Source organism: Salvia splendens, chromosome 1 (genome assembly GCF_004379255.2).
Source record: "Salvia splendens isolate huo1 chromosome 1, SspV2, whole genome shotgun sequence".
NCBI lineage: Eukaryota > Viridiplantae > Streptophyta > Magnoliopsida > Lamiales > Lamiaceae > Salvia > Salvia splendens.
The window spans coordinates 42328378-42347914 of record NC_056032.1 but is presented as its reverse complement, the minus strand read 5'-3'; the positions used below and the strand labels follow the sequence as shown (position 1 = coordinate 42347914).

At 35.6% G+C, this 19537-nt stretch overlaps 2 protein-coding genes across 2 annotated transcripts; both read right to left on the bottom strand.

Annotated features, from left to right (window-relative positions):
- Positions 1-3761: 3761 nt before the first annotated feature.
- On the bottom strand, positions 3762-9026 carry LOC121752956 (linoleate 13S-lipoxygenase 2-1, chloroplastic-like). Its single transcript, XM_042148067.1, has 7 exons — positions 8640-9026; positions 6860-7128; positions 6543-6780; positions 5773-6093; positions 5207-5705; positions 4735-5001; positions 3762-4617 (listed from the first exon to the last, which is right to left on the bottom strand). The coding sequence occupies exons 1-7, from the start codon at positions 8995-8997 to the stop codon at positions 3858-3860; spliced, it is 2712 nt and encodes a 903-aa protein (XP_042004001.1). The 5' UTR covers positions 8998-9026; the 3' UTR covers positions 3762-3857.
- A 2371-nt stretch (positions 9027-11397) lies between these two features.
- LOC121752947 (linoleate 13S-lipoxygenase 2-1, chloroplastic-like) lies at positions 11398-18552 on the bottom strand. Its single transcript, XM_042148055.1, has 7 exons — positions 18144-18552; positions 14194-14462; positions 13875-14112; positions 13417-13737; positions 12830-13328; positions 12345-12611; positions 11398-12260 (listed from the first exon to the last, which is right to left on the bottom strand). The coding sequence occupies exons 1-7, from the start codon at positions 18496-18498 to the stop codon at positions 11501-11503; spliced, it is 2709 nt and encodes a 902-aa protein (XP_042003989.1). The 5' UTR covers positions 18499-18552; the 3' UTR covers positions 11398-11500.
- Positions 18553-19537: the final 985 nt, after the last annotated feature.

Genomic DNA, 19537 nt, shown 5'->3' with positions numbered 1-19537 from the left:
ACAGCCATAAAAACACTTCCACATTCACAAAAACTTGTCCAGTCCAATAACAGTCACGCCACAACCACGTCACAACCACAAATCACATTATTTAATCAATTATTGGTATATTTTAATTAGATTGGAATAAAAATTATCGGAAAAAAATAATTAGAAAAAAAACATCATTAATTTTAAAATGTTTTATAGAAAAGAATTAAGAAAATAAAAAATAAAAAAATTTAACAGGCCGGCGCCGCTGAGGAACAATCCCCCCACCCCTTCCACGTGCGCGGTTGCCCCCCCCCCCCCCCCCCCCCCCTCCACGTGCGCGGTTGCGCCCCCCCCCCCCCCCCCCTCGTCCTAGCAGTGGGCCGCTGCGACGTCCCCTCTGTGGACACTCTAAGTAAACTGTACATAACAGTAGAAATAAATAAATAGTACTCCATTCGTCCCAATTGAATTGAGTTTGTAGATTAAGAAATTGTGTTGAATTAGTTAAATGAAGATAAAGTAAAATAGGAGAGAAAAATAAAATAAGAGAAATAATTATAATTAGATATTTTGTATTTTTATATATAAAAAAATAACTCAGCTTAGTTGGGACGCTACGAAAAGAAATACGACTTAACTTAATTGAGACCGAGAGATTACTAATGATCAAATCAAAGAAGAATTGTCAAGACTTGAATAATCAACCATTCGATTTATATTTGAATTGCCCTTGCCCCTCGGAGATGGAAAGATAGAACAAGACAATAATAAATGTGGAAATCAAAGAAATTGTTGGCCCCCAATGTGACAGGGGCATTGTCCGATGTGAATATGAATTCTAGCAGATAATTGCCGCTACAAATGATGCGTTGTGAGTCTTGTGACTATTCTAGTGCACGCGGCCGTTGTGCGATTAGGCGATGCTCGAACGCCTCTGCAGTTGCAAATTTTTTTTCTTTCGATTTTTTCATTTCATACTCAAATTAACGTGTATGTATTTTTATTAATTATTCTATTGGATAATTGCCGCTAGAATTACACAGTTTTATAAAATATCTGAATTATAAATTATTACTATTAAATTTCAGTTTTTGCAATTGTCCCATGAAGTCAATATTGAAAACTGATGTAGCAGAATCAACCAGATAATATGACTACAATGTTGTTATTTAGATTTTGAAAGATGTGAGACCGACTAAAATCTGACGAAATTTCGTGATTTTAGACGCAATAACTTCTATTAAACTGGCAAAATCAAGATGATGTGACTGTTGGAATAAGAAAATCAATTAATTGGAGAACAAGAAGGCAATGGATGAAGTTATGTCAAGAATAAAGAAGGAAAACAATTAAAGATTATGAAAAATCAAAAACAAAGGATATTAGTATAATTAGAATATATTTTTCATGTATAGCTAGAATTAGAGCCGATAAAAGGTTGTGTAACCATTGAGATAAAAAATTCAAGTTATTCACAATGTAGTCTTTAAAGTTCTCCCCGTCTTTTACTTTCTGCAATAGTATTTTATTTTCCGCATTGTATTTTCTAACATGGTATCAGAGCAGCTAACGATCCTTCGTTAGTTTGTCAAAAAAAACAGCCTAGCCATATCCTTCCCATAAGAGCAGTGTTTCCAATTCATAACCGTCGACAATTTGTTACTCAGCCTACTTTTATCAAATATCCTACCAGCCAAATAAAATCAAAACTATCTCAAATATCCTTCAAAGATGTTCGTGTCTGCAACAAGAATTTCACCTAAATCCTTCTCAAATCCACCTAACCAACAACACACCAAATCAAAAACCACCCCCAAGATCTAAATACCAACCATATTTAAGAAAGCTCTTTGCCGACATTAGTGGAGCCGTGATGTCATTGGGAAGAAAAGGAAGCTCTGTGAGTTGTCTAGAGATGTCGCCGCCAAGAATAGTTGTCCACAAACTGTCCGGCCAGGTGGTCACTAATGGAGCAGTCGAAAATAGATGAGTCCCTGGTTTGTACGGTCGAGGGGGAGAGGAAGTATCCGACCGAACAATCTCTCTCCAAATTTATAGACTCCAAATCTATGTTGGCCAAGAAGGCCAAAGATCTGATGAGAGGGCGAGAAACCTACAGATGACGAACCCACACGCCTGGAGGCTGGAATGAATCTCGGAGATGCAAAGGGAGCTGATAAAGCAATGATGCATTCTGAGCAGGATCGGAGAAGGAGAAGCCAAGGCTTCCAGAAAGGGAGCCGAGAAAGCAGTCTCTAATGTCGGAAGTGCAAGTGTACAACACAAAAGCTTACCTTATATCTGGAGCAGATCCAAAAATGAAGTCTTTAATCAGTATATCATCCGAAAGAGAAGAAGAACACCACCATTGTCGGATGATTTTACCCACAGTGAGAAGGCAAGGGATCGGCATAAAAACTGGAAGAAGACTGAGAAAACGCAGCACAAAAGAACGTCCGTCCGTCAATGACGGAGGAACAAGGAAGAAGAAAGGTCGAGAGTCGCATTGTGGTTGATACAGAATTGAATGGGGAGCTATTGAACCTACATCCATAGCCAATTAAGTAAGCAGCAAAGAATCTTGAGGTGTAATCAAGAAAGAATATTAGCCGGAGAAGAAGGACCTATGGAGCAGAGAGGCTCCACAGAGTTCGACGATTACTCGTCGGAATAGGCGTCGCTGAACAGGTTGTCGCCAAGAAGACAAAATTCAGAAAGGTAAATGAGCTCCTCGACACGAGTAAAAACTGTCAGTCAGAAAGGTGAATGAACTCCTCGAAACTCGTAAAAACTATCAGTAAAAAAGGTGAATGAGCTCCTCGACACGAGTAAAAATTGTCAGTCAGAAAAAAAATAAAGTGGCTCCTAGACACGAGCAAAAACTGTCTAGATTAGCTCCTTGACAATAGTCAAAACTGTCTGAATTAGCTTCTCGACAAGAGTCAAAACTGTCTAAGATGGCTCCTAGATATGAGTTAAAACTATCTAAGATGACTCCTGGATACGAGCTAAAACTATCTAAGATAGCTCCTAAATATGAGTAAAAACTGTTTAGACAAGTTCCCGGACACGAGTTAAAAATGTCTAGATTGGCTCATTGACATGAGTTAAAACCGTCAACAAAAATTGAAGAAAAATTAAAGAACTCCTTGAAACGAGTTAAAACTTTCAAAGATGAATGAAAAGCTCCTTGAAACGAGTCTAAACTTTCAATAACTCTTTGATACGAGTATAAATTATCAATGATGAATTGAAGAAGCTCTATGATACGAGCATAAACTGTCAATGGAAATTGAAGAACTTTTAAATACGAGTATAAACTATTTATCAAACTAAAGATCGTGCAAGTTAAGTGTCGAAAAACTCGATACTTAACTTGAGGAGGAGTGTTAGAATAAGGAAATCAATTAATTGGAGAACAAGAAGACAAGTGATGAAGTTATGGCAAGAATAAAGAAGGAAAACAATTAAAGATTATGGAAAATCAAATACAAAGGATATTAGTATAATTAGAATATATTTTCCATGTATAGCTAAAATTAGAGCATATAAAAGTTGTGTAACCATTGAGATAAAAAATTCAAGGCATTCACAATGTAGTCTTTAAAGTTCTCTCCGTCTTTTACTTTCTGCAATAGTCTTTTATTTTCCGCATTGTATTTTCTAACAGTGACAAACAAAACAACATCGTTTTATTTTCAACACCACCTCGATTTTTCCTCATCAATTTTCGATTTTCATATTACGGGATAGTAGCGAAATATTGAAACTTCATTATTTGCCGTTCATATTTCAAAAGGTGCGGAATGGACTGAATTGCCCCTTTTATTAAACTAGCTAAATCATGATCACATAATTAATCAGTTTCACATACATACAAACGACTAAATGGAGGTGCTATTTGGCACACCCTTCCCTGTAACACCAGGCCCAGAAAATGGCTTCAAAAGCTCATACGGCACCACACCCGCTCCGGACCTGTTCTTGCAACTCAAATCCGCATTTCTAGCGTCAATGATCCCTTCAATCTCCATCAACTTCCCTTGAAATCGTTCAAACGCTGCTTTTATCACTTTATTATCTTCCCAGTAAAGCCGGAGTTGACCCCCGATGTATTCTTCATCAGGCGAATGGTTCGAAAGAATATCTAAAACGATCATAACTTTTATTGCTTGAAGTTGTGTGGGGAAAGACTGCAGAAGAAACGCCTCCGGCCTTTCTAGAAACTTCTTCTTTTCTTCCAAGCTCGGTTCTTCAGTTGGCATTGCCACACGGGCAATGGTTGGCCTGTTCGGAAAGTATGCTCCGTAATCGAACTGCCCAAAGTTCACGGCTGCATGGTGGGCCGAAGCTGTCCATATAATGGTTGTCAGGATACCGATAAGATCGTCTGGTGTTTTGAGGTCCGGCCACCATGGCTCGTCCTTCTTGTCGCCATGCCCTACCATTCTTATCTCTGTCCACCATGCTTGTAGCTCGCTGTCGGATTGTATGAGGCTTGGTTCAAGATAGTAGTGTCGGACGTAGTCTGTGACCCACTGTTTGATGGCATCCCATATAAGCAAACCGTCGTTCGCGTAAGGGTAATCCTCGATCACCAGCTTCAGGCCGTGAGGTGCACTTGGATCCTCCACTGCCATTCCTCTGTCCAACAAGTCAGACAAGACAATTGAGAAAAATTGAAACTTGATTATTTAATTATATTAATGTGTTTTTAAATTTTTATAACATTGATCAGAATTTGACCGTATAACTAACTACCTGCTAATCAACTCTGCTGGCAGTGCTTGTAGGTCAAATTGCCAGAGAAGATCGTAAGCAACTGAGCTCAGCTCCATGGAGTACTTTCCGGGGGAGAAAGAAGTCTCGATGATCCCATCAGCGTTTATGAGTGCCTGACGAGCTAATGCATTGATCTCCATTGTGTATCGTAGATGGGGATGCAACAATCGATAAATCGGGTGCATTGCGCTTAGTTGCCTGTGTGTCGCAATGATGTATGGCTCGACGCAACAATGAGTCCTTAGCCTGGAAAATATAGTTTGTTACTGTCAAGTATGCCGACAAATGAAGCAAATAAATATCTTACATCATAAAAGGCGAATTTGGATCACTATATGACTCATGGGTTGGCAAATGAAGTAAACAAATATCCCATATTCGTGTAAAGAGAGACTGAGTCTCACAGACTACTCCTTTTATGACGAATTTAGAGAGTTTGAGTTTGACATACCAATGACCGATCAACTGATGATAACCAGAGTCGTGAGCGAGGACGTGGGATTTAGCCAGTCTCCACAACCAAACGCCTGTAGGTTCCCAACTTGGAACAAATACTTTATTCCAATGGGGCTTGTCGCCTATCTTTGGTCGGGTTAGCTCGATCGCGATGGGCCTTAACGTACCCGATGGCATCAAGAAAAACAATGTCCTCGATCCATAAAGGGTGGTCTCCTTGAGCTCTCTCACTCTTCCAACATAAGGCAAAAGCAAATCATGGTAATCTAGGACGAAAAGCTTCTTCTGTTCAATTGCCTCCTCAAGTGTACAGAATCCTCGAATATCTTGTTCCACGAGTTCCCTGCTGATTTCTGACTCCGCCGGTCCATACACATCAGGATCAAGCTTACTCTTCAAGGGCCATTCGGTGACCAACTGTATGGCACATGGATTGATTCCTGCTAGAGTCTGTCGAGCGAATTCTGTATCCCTAAACCACGCAAGTTTGTCTCCTGCAACAACAGTACAAATGTTAGGATTGTCCAATCATATTCATGCATGTTCAAGAAATGTACATACTGTCAATGAACTCAGGAGTCTCAAAGCGCAAGATGGTGTTGCCGGTGCTAGTGATTGCTCTGATAAGCCTAGGTATAATGTTGTCGAGGAATCCAGTGGTCGGAATATCCGGAAGTAGGACCCCTTCGTTGAACAAACCGTCTATAGCTGAAAAATATGGAAATCCTTGGTCGGGGTCGACTGCAACTGACTTGAGCAATGGCACCAGCCCATTCACCACTGAATAGATAGCTTTTCCTTGAAAGGTCTCTTGCTTCACTTTGGAGAATGCTTCGTCTCGTGGAACATACATCGCAGAGGGCTTAGATTCCGATAATGGATCTGTGTATGTCCAGGATAAGGGATAGACCAATCAACCCCTAGTGAGATTATATCTTAAAATCAATTAGTGAGCTGAGTATTGACTCACTAGGTGATCACTTTTTATTTCACTCCCTCCGTCCCATAAAAATATGAGCATATGATATGACACGTGAATTAAGACAAAATTGGTAAAGTAAGAGAGAGAATGAGAAAAGATAGTTAAAGTAGTGTTAGTGGATAGTGAGATCCATATTATTACTACTGTTTTAATGGTGGTATAAGTTGTAAATTACTTGTTGTATAAGAGTAATAAATTGGGATAACTTTTCATAAATGAAAATGCTCATATTTTTATGAGACGGACGAAAATGAAAAGTGCACATATTTTTAGAGAACAGAGGGAGTATTATTTTCGGTATGTACAATTCACATGTGAATATCTTAACATTTTAATGGAGCTTATTTACCTTTCTTAGTTCTTGGGCGGCCAGTCCTGCAGCGACGAGGATAGGGATGGTCAGGCCCGCCAAGAACAGGGCGGGCCAAATCCTCGTCGTTGTCTGGGTCGCCGAGGTCGTTGTAGACGTCATAATCATAGATCCTATCCGAGATCTTGCGCTCTCCTTCGCCATCTCCTCGAAGAGCTACGAGCTCTTTCTCCCTCAATCTTGTCAGCCCACCTGGAGTTTGGGATGGCAAGTATGACTATATATATGTAAATTAGTGTGATTTCATGTCAAAGTAACAAACATAATTATTGTATTTAAATTGAAGTAAAATTTACCGTGTTGGAAAAAAAGACTCTCTTCTCAGGATCATCATATTTGGAATGAATCCAAGAATCACAATATATATTGATGGAGCCAGAGGGGAATCCATCCAATGATATGTTTTTAACGAACATTTCTTGACGATGTTCATTTTCAAGTATAACAGCACCGATCTCTCCAAAATCATCTGGAATTTCGAAACTGGACTCGTAGTAGATCTCATTCTCATTATCCCCACTTTTACGTGCATATGATTGCAGTCTCAGCTTCTCCTCTCCAGTTTCTTCAATTTTTCCAAGAAGCCAAGGTAAAATAAAAGGAATTATAAGTGAATTAATTAATGGTGATGGGACATCAATCAAATTGAACTTTACTATCGTCTTCATAATTTAGCACTCATTATCGTTATATATTATTATTATTATTATCCGTTTGCAATCTGCAAGAGAAAAAATGCAACCACGCATTTAGATTTAGTGGTACTCTATTTTTATCTGATTGGTCGATGTGTGGTCCTTTTGGATGAAAAGAATTCTAACAATTGATAGTAAATACAAAAAGAAGTTATTGATTACTGGTTGGATTGTCCAAATTCAAAATGATTAAGTTTGAGTAATATACGTTGACTACACCACAAACCGGACCCAATAAACATAAAAAAAAAACCAATGATCGATCAATCGTTTTTTATAGTTTTAAAAAATAAACCAACCTTTGATTTGCATATTATTTATATGGAGTATAATAATAGTGTCAATAGCAATTTTTGAAACATTTAAAACAAACTAAGTATACAAAATAAAATAAATAATGCAAACTTAGACTAACAAGACTAGGTACACAAAATCAAAACTCGATAGCTATACCCTACGCTTACAAAAACATTTTTTTGTAAGCATTTGCAGTGAAAGTACAAAACTATTGTATTTACAGTAAAATTCTGTACTAACGAAATACTGTACATGCGATTTTACCCTAGGCTAGATACTTATAATTGAAAGATTGAAAATGATTCCCTATTACCATACATGTATAACACATAATCTTTTATTTGTGGTAAATTAAACATAATCTGAACTATGGTCCTCATTAAGTTGTAGCATGAGTTTTGATAAATGATAATATGGCAAAAATTAAGTAAAAATATAGATGAAAGAAAATTATGTCTAAAATTTACAAAGAAATAAGTGTACACTAATTTAAGAAAAAAAATGACAAAATGTGCATCAATAATTTTAGGATACCGACAATAGTAGTACTACTACTCTATATAGTTCATTTACATAAAATCATTATCAAGAAAATGTATCTGTATAAATATATTTATCAAAACTTTATCACACACAATAATCAAGCCGCTAATATTTTATTACAAAAATAGTACTTATCACATGAAAAAAAATATTTAAATTGATTATGTACTCCATAAATTAGAAGGCTTAACTGGGGGAGAACTGGTGAATATTTTATTTCCATTATTGTTAATTTATTATTATCATCCTTTTGCTATCTCCAAGAGGACAGATGCAACCACGCAATTTAGTACGTAAAACAACGTTGGAAATACATTGATTTGATTGGTCGATGTGCGTGGTCCTTTTGAAGAACATATGCATGGCATTACAAAATTTTCAAAAAGAACAAATCTTCATTATTTCATCTAACCATCACAAATTAATGATACAAAAAGTTAATCTTGGCATATTAAATTTTGAAAGACCGTGCTTCAATTTTTAAATGTAACATAGTAAAAAAAATCTAAAACCTAACAAAGTAATTTGAATTTGGACTTACTAGCATCGAGTTCTGCTGCCACGAGCTCGACGAGCAGGCTTCGGCCGAGCAAGTCGGTTAATCCGTCGAGCCCCTGGTTGATGCCGATGTGGCTGAGGAGGCCGCCCTCGGTCGCATCAAGCACGGTGACGACCACTTTAACGGAAGTTGACTTCTCGACGGGGGTCAACAAGCTGGCTTTTACTCCGGTGGAAGCACAGCGTAGCCGGAGATTCCTTTGTTTGGATCGGCAAGGAATCGGAATTGGAGATGAAACATTTCCTTTGCCGGAGCGAAAATGGTTGTGTAAATTTGGAGGAAGGGTTTGAGTTGTTAAAGAATGAGATTTGAGGAAGTTGTTGCCTTTGCTTAACATCATTTTTGCAAGAATTGAAATTATTTATTGGTTCTGACCTCTTTATATACAACTTGAGCACATAGAAATAAGAAAAAATATGTAATTACACGTGGCATAAAACTGAACTATGATGTTAATTATGCATGTTAATTGAAGTATTAAATTGGAAATGACAAGTAGACCATACTATCACCAATTGATTTTGAGATACTTATGAAAAAACACGACCAAGGATAGTGAATTAATTGTCTTATCCAAAGATAATCTTAATTTTTATCGTGAATTGTTCTAAAACTAGTCTTAATCCAAAGCATCAAATTCCGAACTCTATTCACATATGAATACAGTTAATACTTTCATTATTATAAACACAAATTCACAATTATCCATCTCATAGGTTTTATCCTTGACTAAGGTGGCTAAAGGCAATTATTCTAAGGCGCTGGCTGAAAACATGTGAAAATCGACTTGGTCATCTGCTTGCAAGATATTTGCTTGGATAATTTGTCTTCTTTGAAGAAGAAGAGTAAAAGTTGTTTTTTTGGATATCTAATTTCTTTTAAACATTTCATATTGAAAATTATGTGACCCAAACTTAGCCGCCCCGGCCCCATTTTCTAGTTAATAACAAACGTAAAACTATAAAAGAATACCATATTTTAGATAAAAATTTATCATTTTCTTAAAATTTGAACTATATTTTCTAGAATTTGATATTTCTAAATCTAGATAATTACAACCTTTCAGCTATCGTAGTTGGATACTATTTTCACCTACTAATAATAAGGATCAAATAACGGTAGTGGTTTGATTCTTCTCATGTACATCAAAACATAAATGATGGAGAATATTATACTTCCTCAGTCCATGAAAATTAGTTTTAACTGATTTTAATGAAGAAATTGGTAAACTAAGAGAGATGAGAGAAAAATTAGAAAAAATGAGGAGAGAGATGAGAAAAAGTAAAAGAGAGAAGGAGGAAAAGCCAGTAAAGTATGAGAGAAAGTTTCAATTTTTGAAATGAGACTATTTTTCATGGATACCCCAAAATGCATAATGAGACTATTTTTTGTAGACGGATGGAGTATATATTATTATGTGAGTATTATTCTTAAGCACCATGTTCGCCATTACACTTGTAACATTGTTTGAATTATTTTATATATTCATCAGTTTAATTTTAATATAACAAAAATTGTTATTGATGTTTTCAATTTTACAATTTTTATAAACAATCAAAGCTCAATTTTTTTTTGTTTTTTTTCAAGCTTTGATGTTTATGGAAATTATAAAATAAAAAATGTCAATGAAATTTTGTAATACATTAGAATCCTGGATAATTTTACAATTTTTATAAACAATCAAAGCTCATTTTTTTTTGTTTTTTCTCAAGCTTTGATGTTTATGGAAATTATAAAATAAAAAATGTCAATGAAATTTTAATACATTAGAATCCTGGATAATTTTACAATTTTTATAAACAATCAAAGCTCAATTTTTTTGTTTTTTTCTCAAGCTTTGATGTTTATGGAAATTATAAAATAAAAAATGTCAATGAAATTTTTTAATACATTAGAATCCTTTATGTCATTTATAAAAAAACTCTCCTTCATGTCATTTATAAAAAAATGAGAAATAGTAAGTGGCCTCTGTCTCTTTGACTTGTGGACTACCAAATTAGAAATAGACTTTGATGATTAATTATTTTTTTAATATTTATTGATTTTTAATATATTGTATTAAAAAAAATTTAAAAGTATATCAAAATTTATAATTTTTAATTCTCTATGAATAGAGACGAATTTTACTATAATTTTTTTCTCCAATTATAATCCATTTGTATTTACTACAATTTCTTATTTTTTTAGTATCAATTATTTATCCTTAAATTCGTATCAGAATTGCTGTAGTTATACTTTTGGTTTGTTTGTTTATATATTTTATTTTGTTATTTTTTATGTTTTCATAATTTTACAATAACAAATAATTTAAACAAACAATAATTACTACTACTACTTAAAATAATAGGTATACAAAGATATATAATGATATGGTTCCGTGGTCAAATCACTAAAAACAAATAGTAGTAGGTATAAATGAGTTGGAAGAATATTAATGATAAAAAATAGAAAATAATTACTCCCTCCGTCCCAGATAATTCGTCTCACTTTGACCGGGCACAGATTAAGAAATGTAATGAAAAGTGAGTTGAAAAAGTTAGTGGAATGTAGATCCTAATTTTATATATTAGTTTTATAATAAAATATGAGTAGGAATGAGTTAGTGTAATATGAGGTCCACTATAAAAAATGGTAAAAAGTGAAATTAGACAAATTATGTGGGACGGACCAAAATGGAAAAATGAGACAAATTATTTGGGACGGAGGGAGTAAATATTAGTGAGTGGATAATTGGGTATAGTTGGATTAAAAAATCATGCTTGACTTTTATACTAATTAATTAGATTTGGTTGAACAACCTTGCATTATTGAATGAGCAAGAGAAATGCACATTATCATGAGTTCTAAATAGAGATGCTATTTGGCACACCCTTCCCTGTAACACCAGGCCCAGAATACGGCTTCAAAAGCTCATACGGCACCACGCCAGCTCCGGACCTATTCTTCAGACTCAAATCAGCATTTCTAGCATCAATGATCCCTTCAATCTCCATCAACTTCCCATGAAATCGCTCAAACGCAGCTTTTATCACTTTATTATCTTCCCAGTAAGGCTCAATTTGTCCCCCAATGTACTCTTCATCAGGAGAATGATTCGAAAGCACATCCAAAATCGTTAAAATCACCGTCGCCTGAAGCTGCGATGGGAAACACTCCAGCAGAAACGCCTCCGGCCTTTCTAGAAACTTCTTCTTTCCTTCCGGGCTCGGGTCTTCGACCGGCATTGGTACACGGGCGGTGGTGGGCCGGTTCGGGAAGTATGCTCCGTAGTCGAACTGCCCGAAGTTCACGGCCGCATGGTGGCCGGAAGCCGTCCATATGATGGTCGTCAGGATCCCGATTAGGTCGTCCGGGGTTTTGAGCTCCGGCCACCACGGCTCGTCCTTTTTGTCGCCGTGCCCTACCGTTTTTATCTCCGTCCACCACGCTTGTAGCTCGGTGTCGGACTGTATGAGGCTAGCGTCGGTATAGTATTGTGGGACGTAGTCGGAAACCCACTCCTTGATGGCGTCCCATATAAGCAAACCGTCGTTCGCGTAAGGGTAATCCTCGATCACCAGCTTCACGCCGTGGGGCGCGCTTGGATCCTCCACGGCCATGCCTCTGTTTTGTACACGGATGAGACAGTTGACAAAAATTGACTGTTTGTGATTTAAATGACTATTATCCCTGGTTATAATTAATTACCGGTTAATCAAATCTGCCGGTAGCGCTTGTAAGTCAAATTGCCAGAGAAGGTCGTAAGCAACTGAGCTCAGCTCGATGGAGTACTTTCCAGGAGAGAAAGCAGACTCGATGATCCCATTGGCGTTTATGAGTGCCTGGCGAGCCAGTGCATTGATCTCCATCGTGTATCGTAGATGGGGATGCAACAATCGATAAATCGGGTGCATCGCGCTTAGTTGCCTGTGTGTTGCAATGATGTATGGTTCGACGCAACAATGAGTTCTTAGCCTGGAACAAAAAAAAAATCTCATATCAGTGTAAAGTAAAGAAATAACTATAACTATACTAAATCCTATTTATGGGTTGAAACTTTAACTAATTTTATTTGAATTATGGAATTATATAACCAAAAATGACTTAAATTTTGTATTCTTATGATGTTTTGTTTATTTATCTTTCTTATTAAACTGGTGCTTTGAGTTTAGAGTAAGTGTGAAGTGATATACCAATGACTGATCAACTGATGATAACCAGAGTCGTGAGCGAGGACGTGGGATTTAGCCAGTCTCCACAACCAGATGCCTGTAGGCTCCCAACTTGGAAGGAATACTCTATTCCAATGGGGCTTGTCGCCTATCTTTGGTCGGGTCAGCTCGATCGCTAAGGGCCTTAACGTGCCTGATGGCATCAAAAAGAACAACGTCCTCGACCCATAAAGGGTAGTCCCCTTGAGCTCTCTCACTCTTTCCACATACGGCAAGAGCAAATCATGGTAATCTAGGACGAAAAGCTTCTTGTCTTTGATTGCATCCTCGAGTGTACAAAATCCTCGAATTTCTTTTTCCACCATGTCCTTGGAGATTTCTGACTCCGTCGGTCCATACACTTCCGGATCAAGATTACTCTTCAATGGCCATTCTGTGACCAACTGTATGGCACATGGATTGATTCCTGCTAGAGTTTGTCGAGCGAATTCTGCATCCCTAAACCAAGCAAGCCTGTCTCCTGCATCAACAATTAATATAATATTAGGATCGCTGACTGCACATTACTTTATCAATCATATTCATGCATATTCGAGAAATGTACATACGGTCAACAAACTCAGGAGTCTCAAAGCGCAAGACGCTATTGCCAGCTTCAGAGATTGATCTGACAAGCCTAGGTATGATATTTCCCAGGAATCCGGTGGTCGGAATATCAGGGAGATGGACCCCTTCGTTAAACAAACTGTCTATGGCTGAAAAAAACGGAAATCCTTGATCAGGGTCAGTGGCATATGTCCTGAGTGATGGTATCAGCGCGTGAACAACTGAGTAGACCGTCTTTGCTTGGAATGTTGCTTGCTTTACTTGCGAAAATGCTTCGTCTCGTGGAACATACGGGTCGTCCGCCCTAGTCTCCGATAATGGATCTATCATGTATAAAATAATTGAGTATGTTATTATTTTTTAGTCATTGAAGCAAACTAACCAAACCCTAGTCCTGTTCAGTTTCATTCTAAAACCAATTGGTGATAGGAAGAATGACTCACTAAACTAGGTAATGTACCTGCTTTAGTTCTTGGGCGGCCAGTTCTGCAGCGGCGAGGATAGGGATGTTCGGGCCCGCCCAGAACAGGGCGGGCCAACTCAGGGTCAGCGTCTGGGTCGCCAAGGTCGTTGTAGACGTCGTAATCGTAGATCCTGTCAGAGTTCTTGCGCTCTCCTTCTCCATCTCCTCGTTGAGCCACGAGATCTTTCTCCCTCAATCTTCTTAGCCCACTCGGAGTTTCGGATGGCAAGTATGACTGCATAAATACATGCAAATTAGTTAGTGTGATGTAGTAAAGCGTACGTGATACGTGAAGGGGAGACCAATCAAAAGTTACCGTGTTAGAAAAAAAGACTCTTTTCTCGGGACTCTCGAATTGGGAATGAATCCAAGAATCACAGTGGATATTGATAATTCCTGAGGGGAATCCATCTAATGCAATGTTCTTTACGAACATTTCTTGACGATGTTCATTCTCAAGTTTAACGGCACCAATCTCTCCAAAATCATCTGGGATTTCGAAATTGGACTCGTAGTAGATCTCATTCTCATGTTCCCCACTTTTACGTGCAAAAGATTGCAGTGTGGCCTTCTCCTCTCCAGTTTCTGTGATTTCCCAAAAAAGTCCAAGTAAAATAAAGGAATTATTTGATAAAATTGACAAGGCAAATGCATTATACTACATATACTGTGTATTAAAATACATGATTTTTTTTATACTGATTCTGTCCACATATTGGATTCATTACTCCTTTATCACACAAAATAATGAAGACGCCAATTTCAAAAATTATTAGTACCATAACAAAAAGCAGTAATTTTCAATAGATTTTGTATACTCTATGCATTACAGAACCCAATATTTATAGTCGATTATAAGTATTGTTTTAACTTTTAATAGATGCATATTATTTTCCACAGTTTTCCTTTTTTCTTTTAAATTTTCCTTGACCAGGCTGGGTAATATTGAATACTTTTACTAGTATTTTATTTTATGTTATTTGGATTATCCTTTTGCAATCTCCCAAAAGAAAAAATGCAAACCTCACTTAAATGGTAACCAGTAGTTTTCTGTTTTCCTCATTTACGTCCAAATTTTTGAATTTTAGGTTGATTTGATTGGTCGCTGTGCGTGGTCCTACTCCTATAAGTATATTCTAATGTATAATACCCCCACCAAATTTTAAAAATTGAAAAAAAAAATTTGAAATTGGAACCATGGGAGATTAGTCTCCAAATTTTCATAGCACTAAGATCGAGTAGTATACGCTGCCTTAAAGTATAGGTCGAATACACTCTATTTCTACCATTTAAGCATAATCGGGTGCGAACCTGAAATTTTTGACCTTAGACATTAAATACTCTACTATTAAAACAACTCACAACCATTAGTATTCCCATTTTAATAAATACTCTCTCAGTCCCCTATTAATTGACACGAATTTCCTTTATCGTCTATCCCTAATTAATTGACACCCTTACTTTTACTACTTTTGGTAATTGATTCCACATTCCATTAACTCATTTCACTCATCTTTTATTATAAAATTAATATATATAAGGTAGACACACATTTTACTAACTTTTTTCACTCACTTTCCATTACATTTCTTAAAATTTGTGTCAAATCAATCCGTACAAATTAATGAGGGAGAGAGGGAGTACATGGCGTCGTCGATGGGTAAATGATTGTATGTGGTAAAATTGTACTATACTATAAGTGAACAAATATGGATTAAGATAGAGTTGTATTCAAAGATAAAATTCATCTTTATGTCATGTACTATCTTTTTAATATAAAATTATTACCAAGAAAAATGCATTATTGTATTCCCTCCGTCCCATTAAATATGAAACATTTGATTTTTGGCATGGAAAGATAAAATTCATCTTTATGTCATGTACTATCTTTTTAATATAAAATTATTACCAAGAAAAATGCATTATTGTATTCCCTCCGTCCCATTAAATATGAAACATTTGATTTTTGGCACGGAAAGATAAAATTCATCTTTATGTCATGTACTATCTTTTTAATATAAATTTATTACCAAGAAAAATGCATTATTGTATTCCCTCCGTCCCATTAAATATGAAACATTTGATTTTTAGCACGAGATTTTATGTAGTGTTGTTTTGTGAGTTAATAAAAGAGAGTAAAATAAGAGATAGGAAAAAGTAGAAAGAGTGTTGTTTCCATTTTTAGAAACATTTCATTTTTAATAGGACAATCCAAAAAGGAAAATGTTTTATTTTTAATAGAAGAAATAGAATATATATGTACTTATTAAATAGAGTGAACTACATAAATGGTATCTGATCTTTCACTTTCACACATAAATGGTACATGATCTTTATTTTATATCGTTTTTGGTACCTATAAATCACATTTTTGGTATCTGATGCAATTTCCACTCCAAAATACCCTTTAAACAAATTCATTTTTCCATTTGTGTCATAAATGATATTTTTAGCATTGACAAAACTAGTACCAAAAGTGATATTATAATATCTTCTCTCATTCTCCTCACTCTTTATACTATTATTATTAATCAATATTAATATTATTATTTTGATGTTATAAATTAATAATCAATTTATTTTTAATATCATTTAAATATTTATACTTAATCATAATTATAGTTATAACTATATTTAATTATTATAATATTATTATTGTTATAGTAGTAAAAACTAGTAGTAATTAATAAATAATTATTATTATTTTATGTTAAATTAATAATTAATCAATATAGTCTTAATCAAAATTTAATTGTGAATTGTATTCATAATGATAAAGAGTTGAATATTTTTAGTTAGGAGTTTCAATCCTAAAATGAGTATAAATAATTTAATTAAAAATATTCGATTGATTTAATTACTTTAAATAATTAATTTAATTAGGTGTTTTGTTATTGATTTGTATTATGAATACAATTAGATGTATGTATAAAACACTAAAAAGAGAGAAGAAAAAGAAGAGAAAAGAAAAAAGAGGAAACATAAACTAAGGAGAAAAAAGAAAGAAGAGAGAACGATAAATACTAAAAAGAAAAAAGAAAGAAGAAAATGAAGAAAAAAGAAAGAAGAATAAACTAAAGAAGAAAAAAAGGAAAAAGAAAGGAAGAAAACAAAATCACATATTTGGTTCTATTTAATTGAAATTTTCAAAAATATCATCCATAACAAAAAAATCGCATGTTTAGTATCTAGGGTTATTTTTGTCATGGGGTACCAAAAACGATATAAAATAAAGACCAGATATCATTTATGCGCGAAAGAGAAAAATCATGTACCATTTATGTAGTTAGAAGTAATTCATGATTCTGTACTCTATTACCACAAAATAATTCTCTCTGTACTTATTAAATAAGTACTCCATGATTCTGTACTCTATTACCACACAATAAAATCATTTTATACTGATACAAAATTGGAGACGTCACGTTGGAAACTTTTGTCAATATTTAAGGAGCAAAGTTGAGGATACATATGTCAATTACTTTCTCAATCTTACGAGAATATGTACTATTTTCTTTTTAGTCCGTCTCATAGGAAGATGCATTTTTTTTATTTTCAAAACTCTTTTCTCTCTAAATAGGTGGGACATATTGTCCTCTAACAATATTTTAAATTACTTTTTCTCTCTACCTCTTTCTTAATTACTTTACCAATTATGCATTAAAACTTGTATTGAATCCAAAATGCATATTTTTTTTGGAACCAACGGAATGGTTTTTCTAGAACACTTATATTTGTCTCTTAATTTTAATTGAAACATCATTGGACGTTTTTTGAAGCTTAAATACGTGCAAATTAACGTTTCTAATTGTATACACAATGATTGTTTATACATTAATTTATCCATATATATGTATTTAATTATAATACATAATAATCATGACTCTAAATTAGAGCACCCAATATATTCCACTAATAGATGATAGATCCGTTATTTCACTGTGTATCCTGTTTCTTCAAAATTTTCTCTAACTGGGGAAAACTAGGAGTAATATTTTGTTTTATTTTTGAATAATATCGTACCGTGATATTATCCTTTTGTAATCCAAGGGAGCAAATGCAACTACCAATTTAAGTGGAACTCTTTTTTTTTCCATGTTTACGCTTAGGTTGATTTGATTGGTCGCTGCGCGTGGCCCTCTGTCGACGTGACAAATTCTTTAATTTTTTAATGAAACATAGTAAAAAAACCCTAACACCTATTCGTAGAAATGCATTATAAACATATGATATATAATAGGAGTAGTAATTTAAATTTAGACTTACTCTCATCGAGCTCTGCTGCAACGAGCTCGACTTGCAGGGTTCGACCGAGCAAGTCGGTTAGCCCGTCGAGCCCCTGGCTGATGCCGAGGTGGCTGAGGGGGCCGCCCACGGTCTCGAGCACGGTGATGACCACTTTAACAGAAGTTGATTTCTCGACTTGGGCTAGCACGCTGGCTTTTACGCCGGTGGAAGCGCGGCGAAGCCGGAGATTCCTAGGTTTAGAGCGGCGGGGGATCGGAATGGAAGATGAAACATTTCCATCGCCGGAGCGAAAATGGTTGTGTAATTTTGGAGGTATGGTTTGAGTTGTTAAGCAATGGGATTTGAGGAAATTGTGGGTTTTGCTTAGCATCATTTTGGGAAGGAATTGAAGGAATTTGAGTTGTGGTGTTCTGTTTCTGAGCTAGGCTTCTTGAGTTCTTTATATAGAAGTTGAACACAGAGAGATAACCCTAGAAACAAGAAGAAGAAGAAGAAAAACATGTCTTTACACGTGGCTTAAAATTGAACCATGATGTTAATTATTTCTTAGATATTAGTACATTGTATTGTAAGGTGCTAAGTCTACCGTCAAAATCAAAATTGTGAAGTAAAAAGAGATGAACTTAAATATGAGTCACGTCTACTGTACATTATTAGCCATGATAAATTTGACATACACTAAAAAAGAATGGATAGCTAAGGACTTTTTTTATTTAATTAAGGATGCTAATTTGTGTTTCTAAATACACCACCTATGATTTAAAGAACGTTATCATTTTTGGTGTCTCAACTAAAATTAAGGGACGCAAATGAGAGCGTTCCAGGAAAAAAAGGAAGATTAAGAGTGCAGTGGACAGTTGTATTCTCAACTTAAGAACGTTTTTCTTTGCACCTTAAATTTTGACAATTTTCAAAATTTTCTAACGTCTCTAAGTTTGCTCCTTACAAGATGATTTGTTGTAGTGATATAATATTAGAGCATACACTTAAATCCAATCTAAAATAAGAAAAAATCCGAATGCTCACCTCTAGTTTAAGTCATATGTAAACCCATAAAAGTCATAAGGGCACCCGCAACGCGTGCCGCCGGCGTTCCGCGTGCCGTTCCGCCGGAACGGTTTCGCCGCGGAACGCGTTGCGGCGCACCGTTCCGCTCCCATTCCGTTCCCATTCCGTTCCGCGTGCCGACGGCACGGAACGCGGCACGGCTTGTGCCGCCACGCGCTCGGGCGACGTGGCGCTCCCCGCTTCGTGCGTGCTTCCCACTCGCCGGCCCGCGAGTGGGACACGTCAGCGATGACGCAATAATTAATTTTTTTTTTAAATATATTTTTATAATTTTTTTTAAAAGGTCATATTACCGTTTTTTAACTTTTTTTAAATTTTTTTTATTTTTATTTTATTTTTATTTT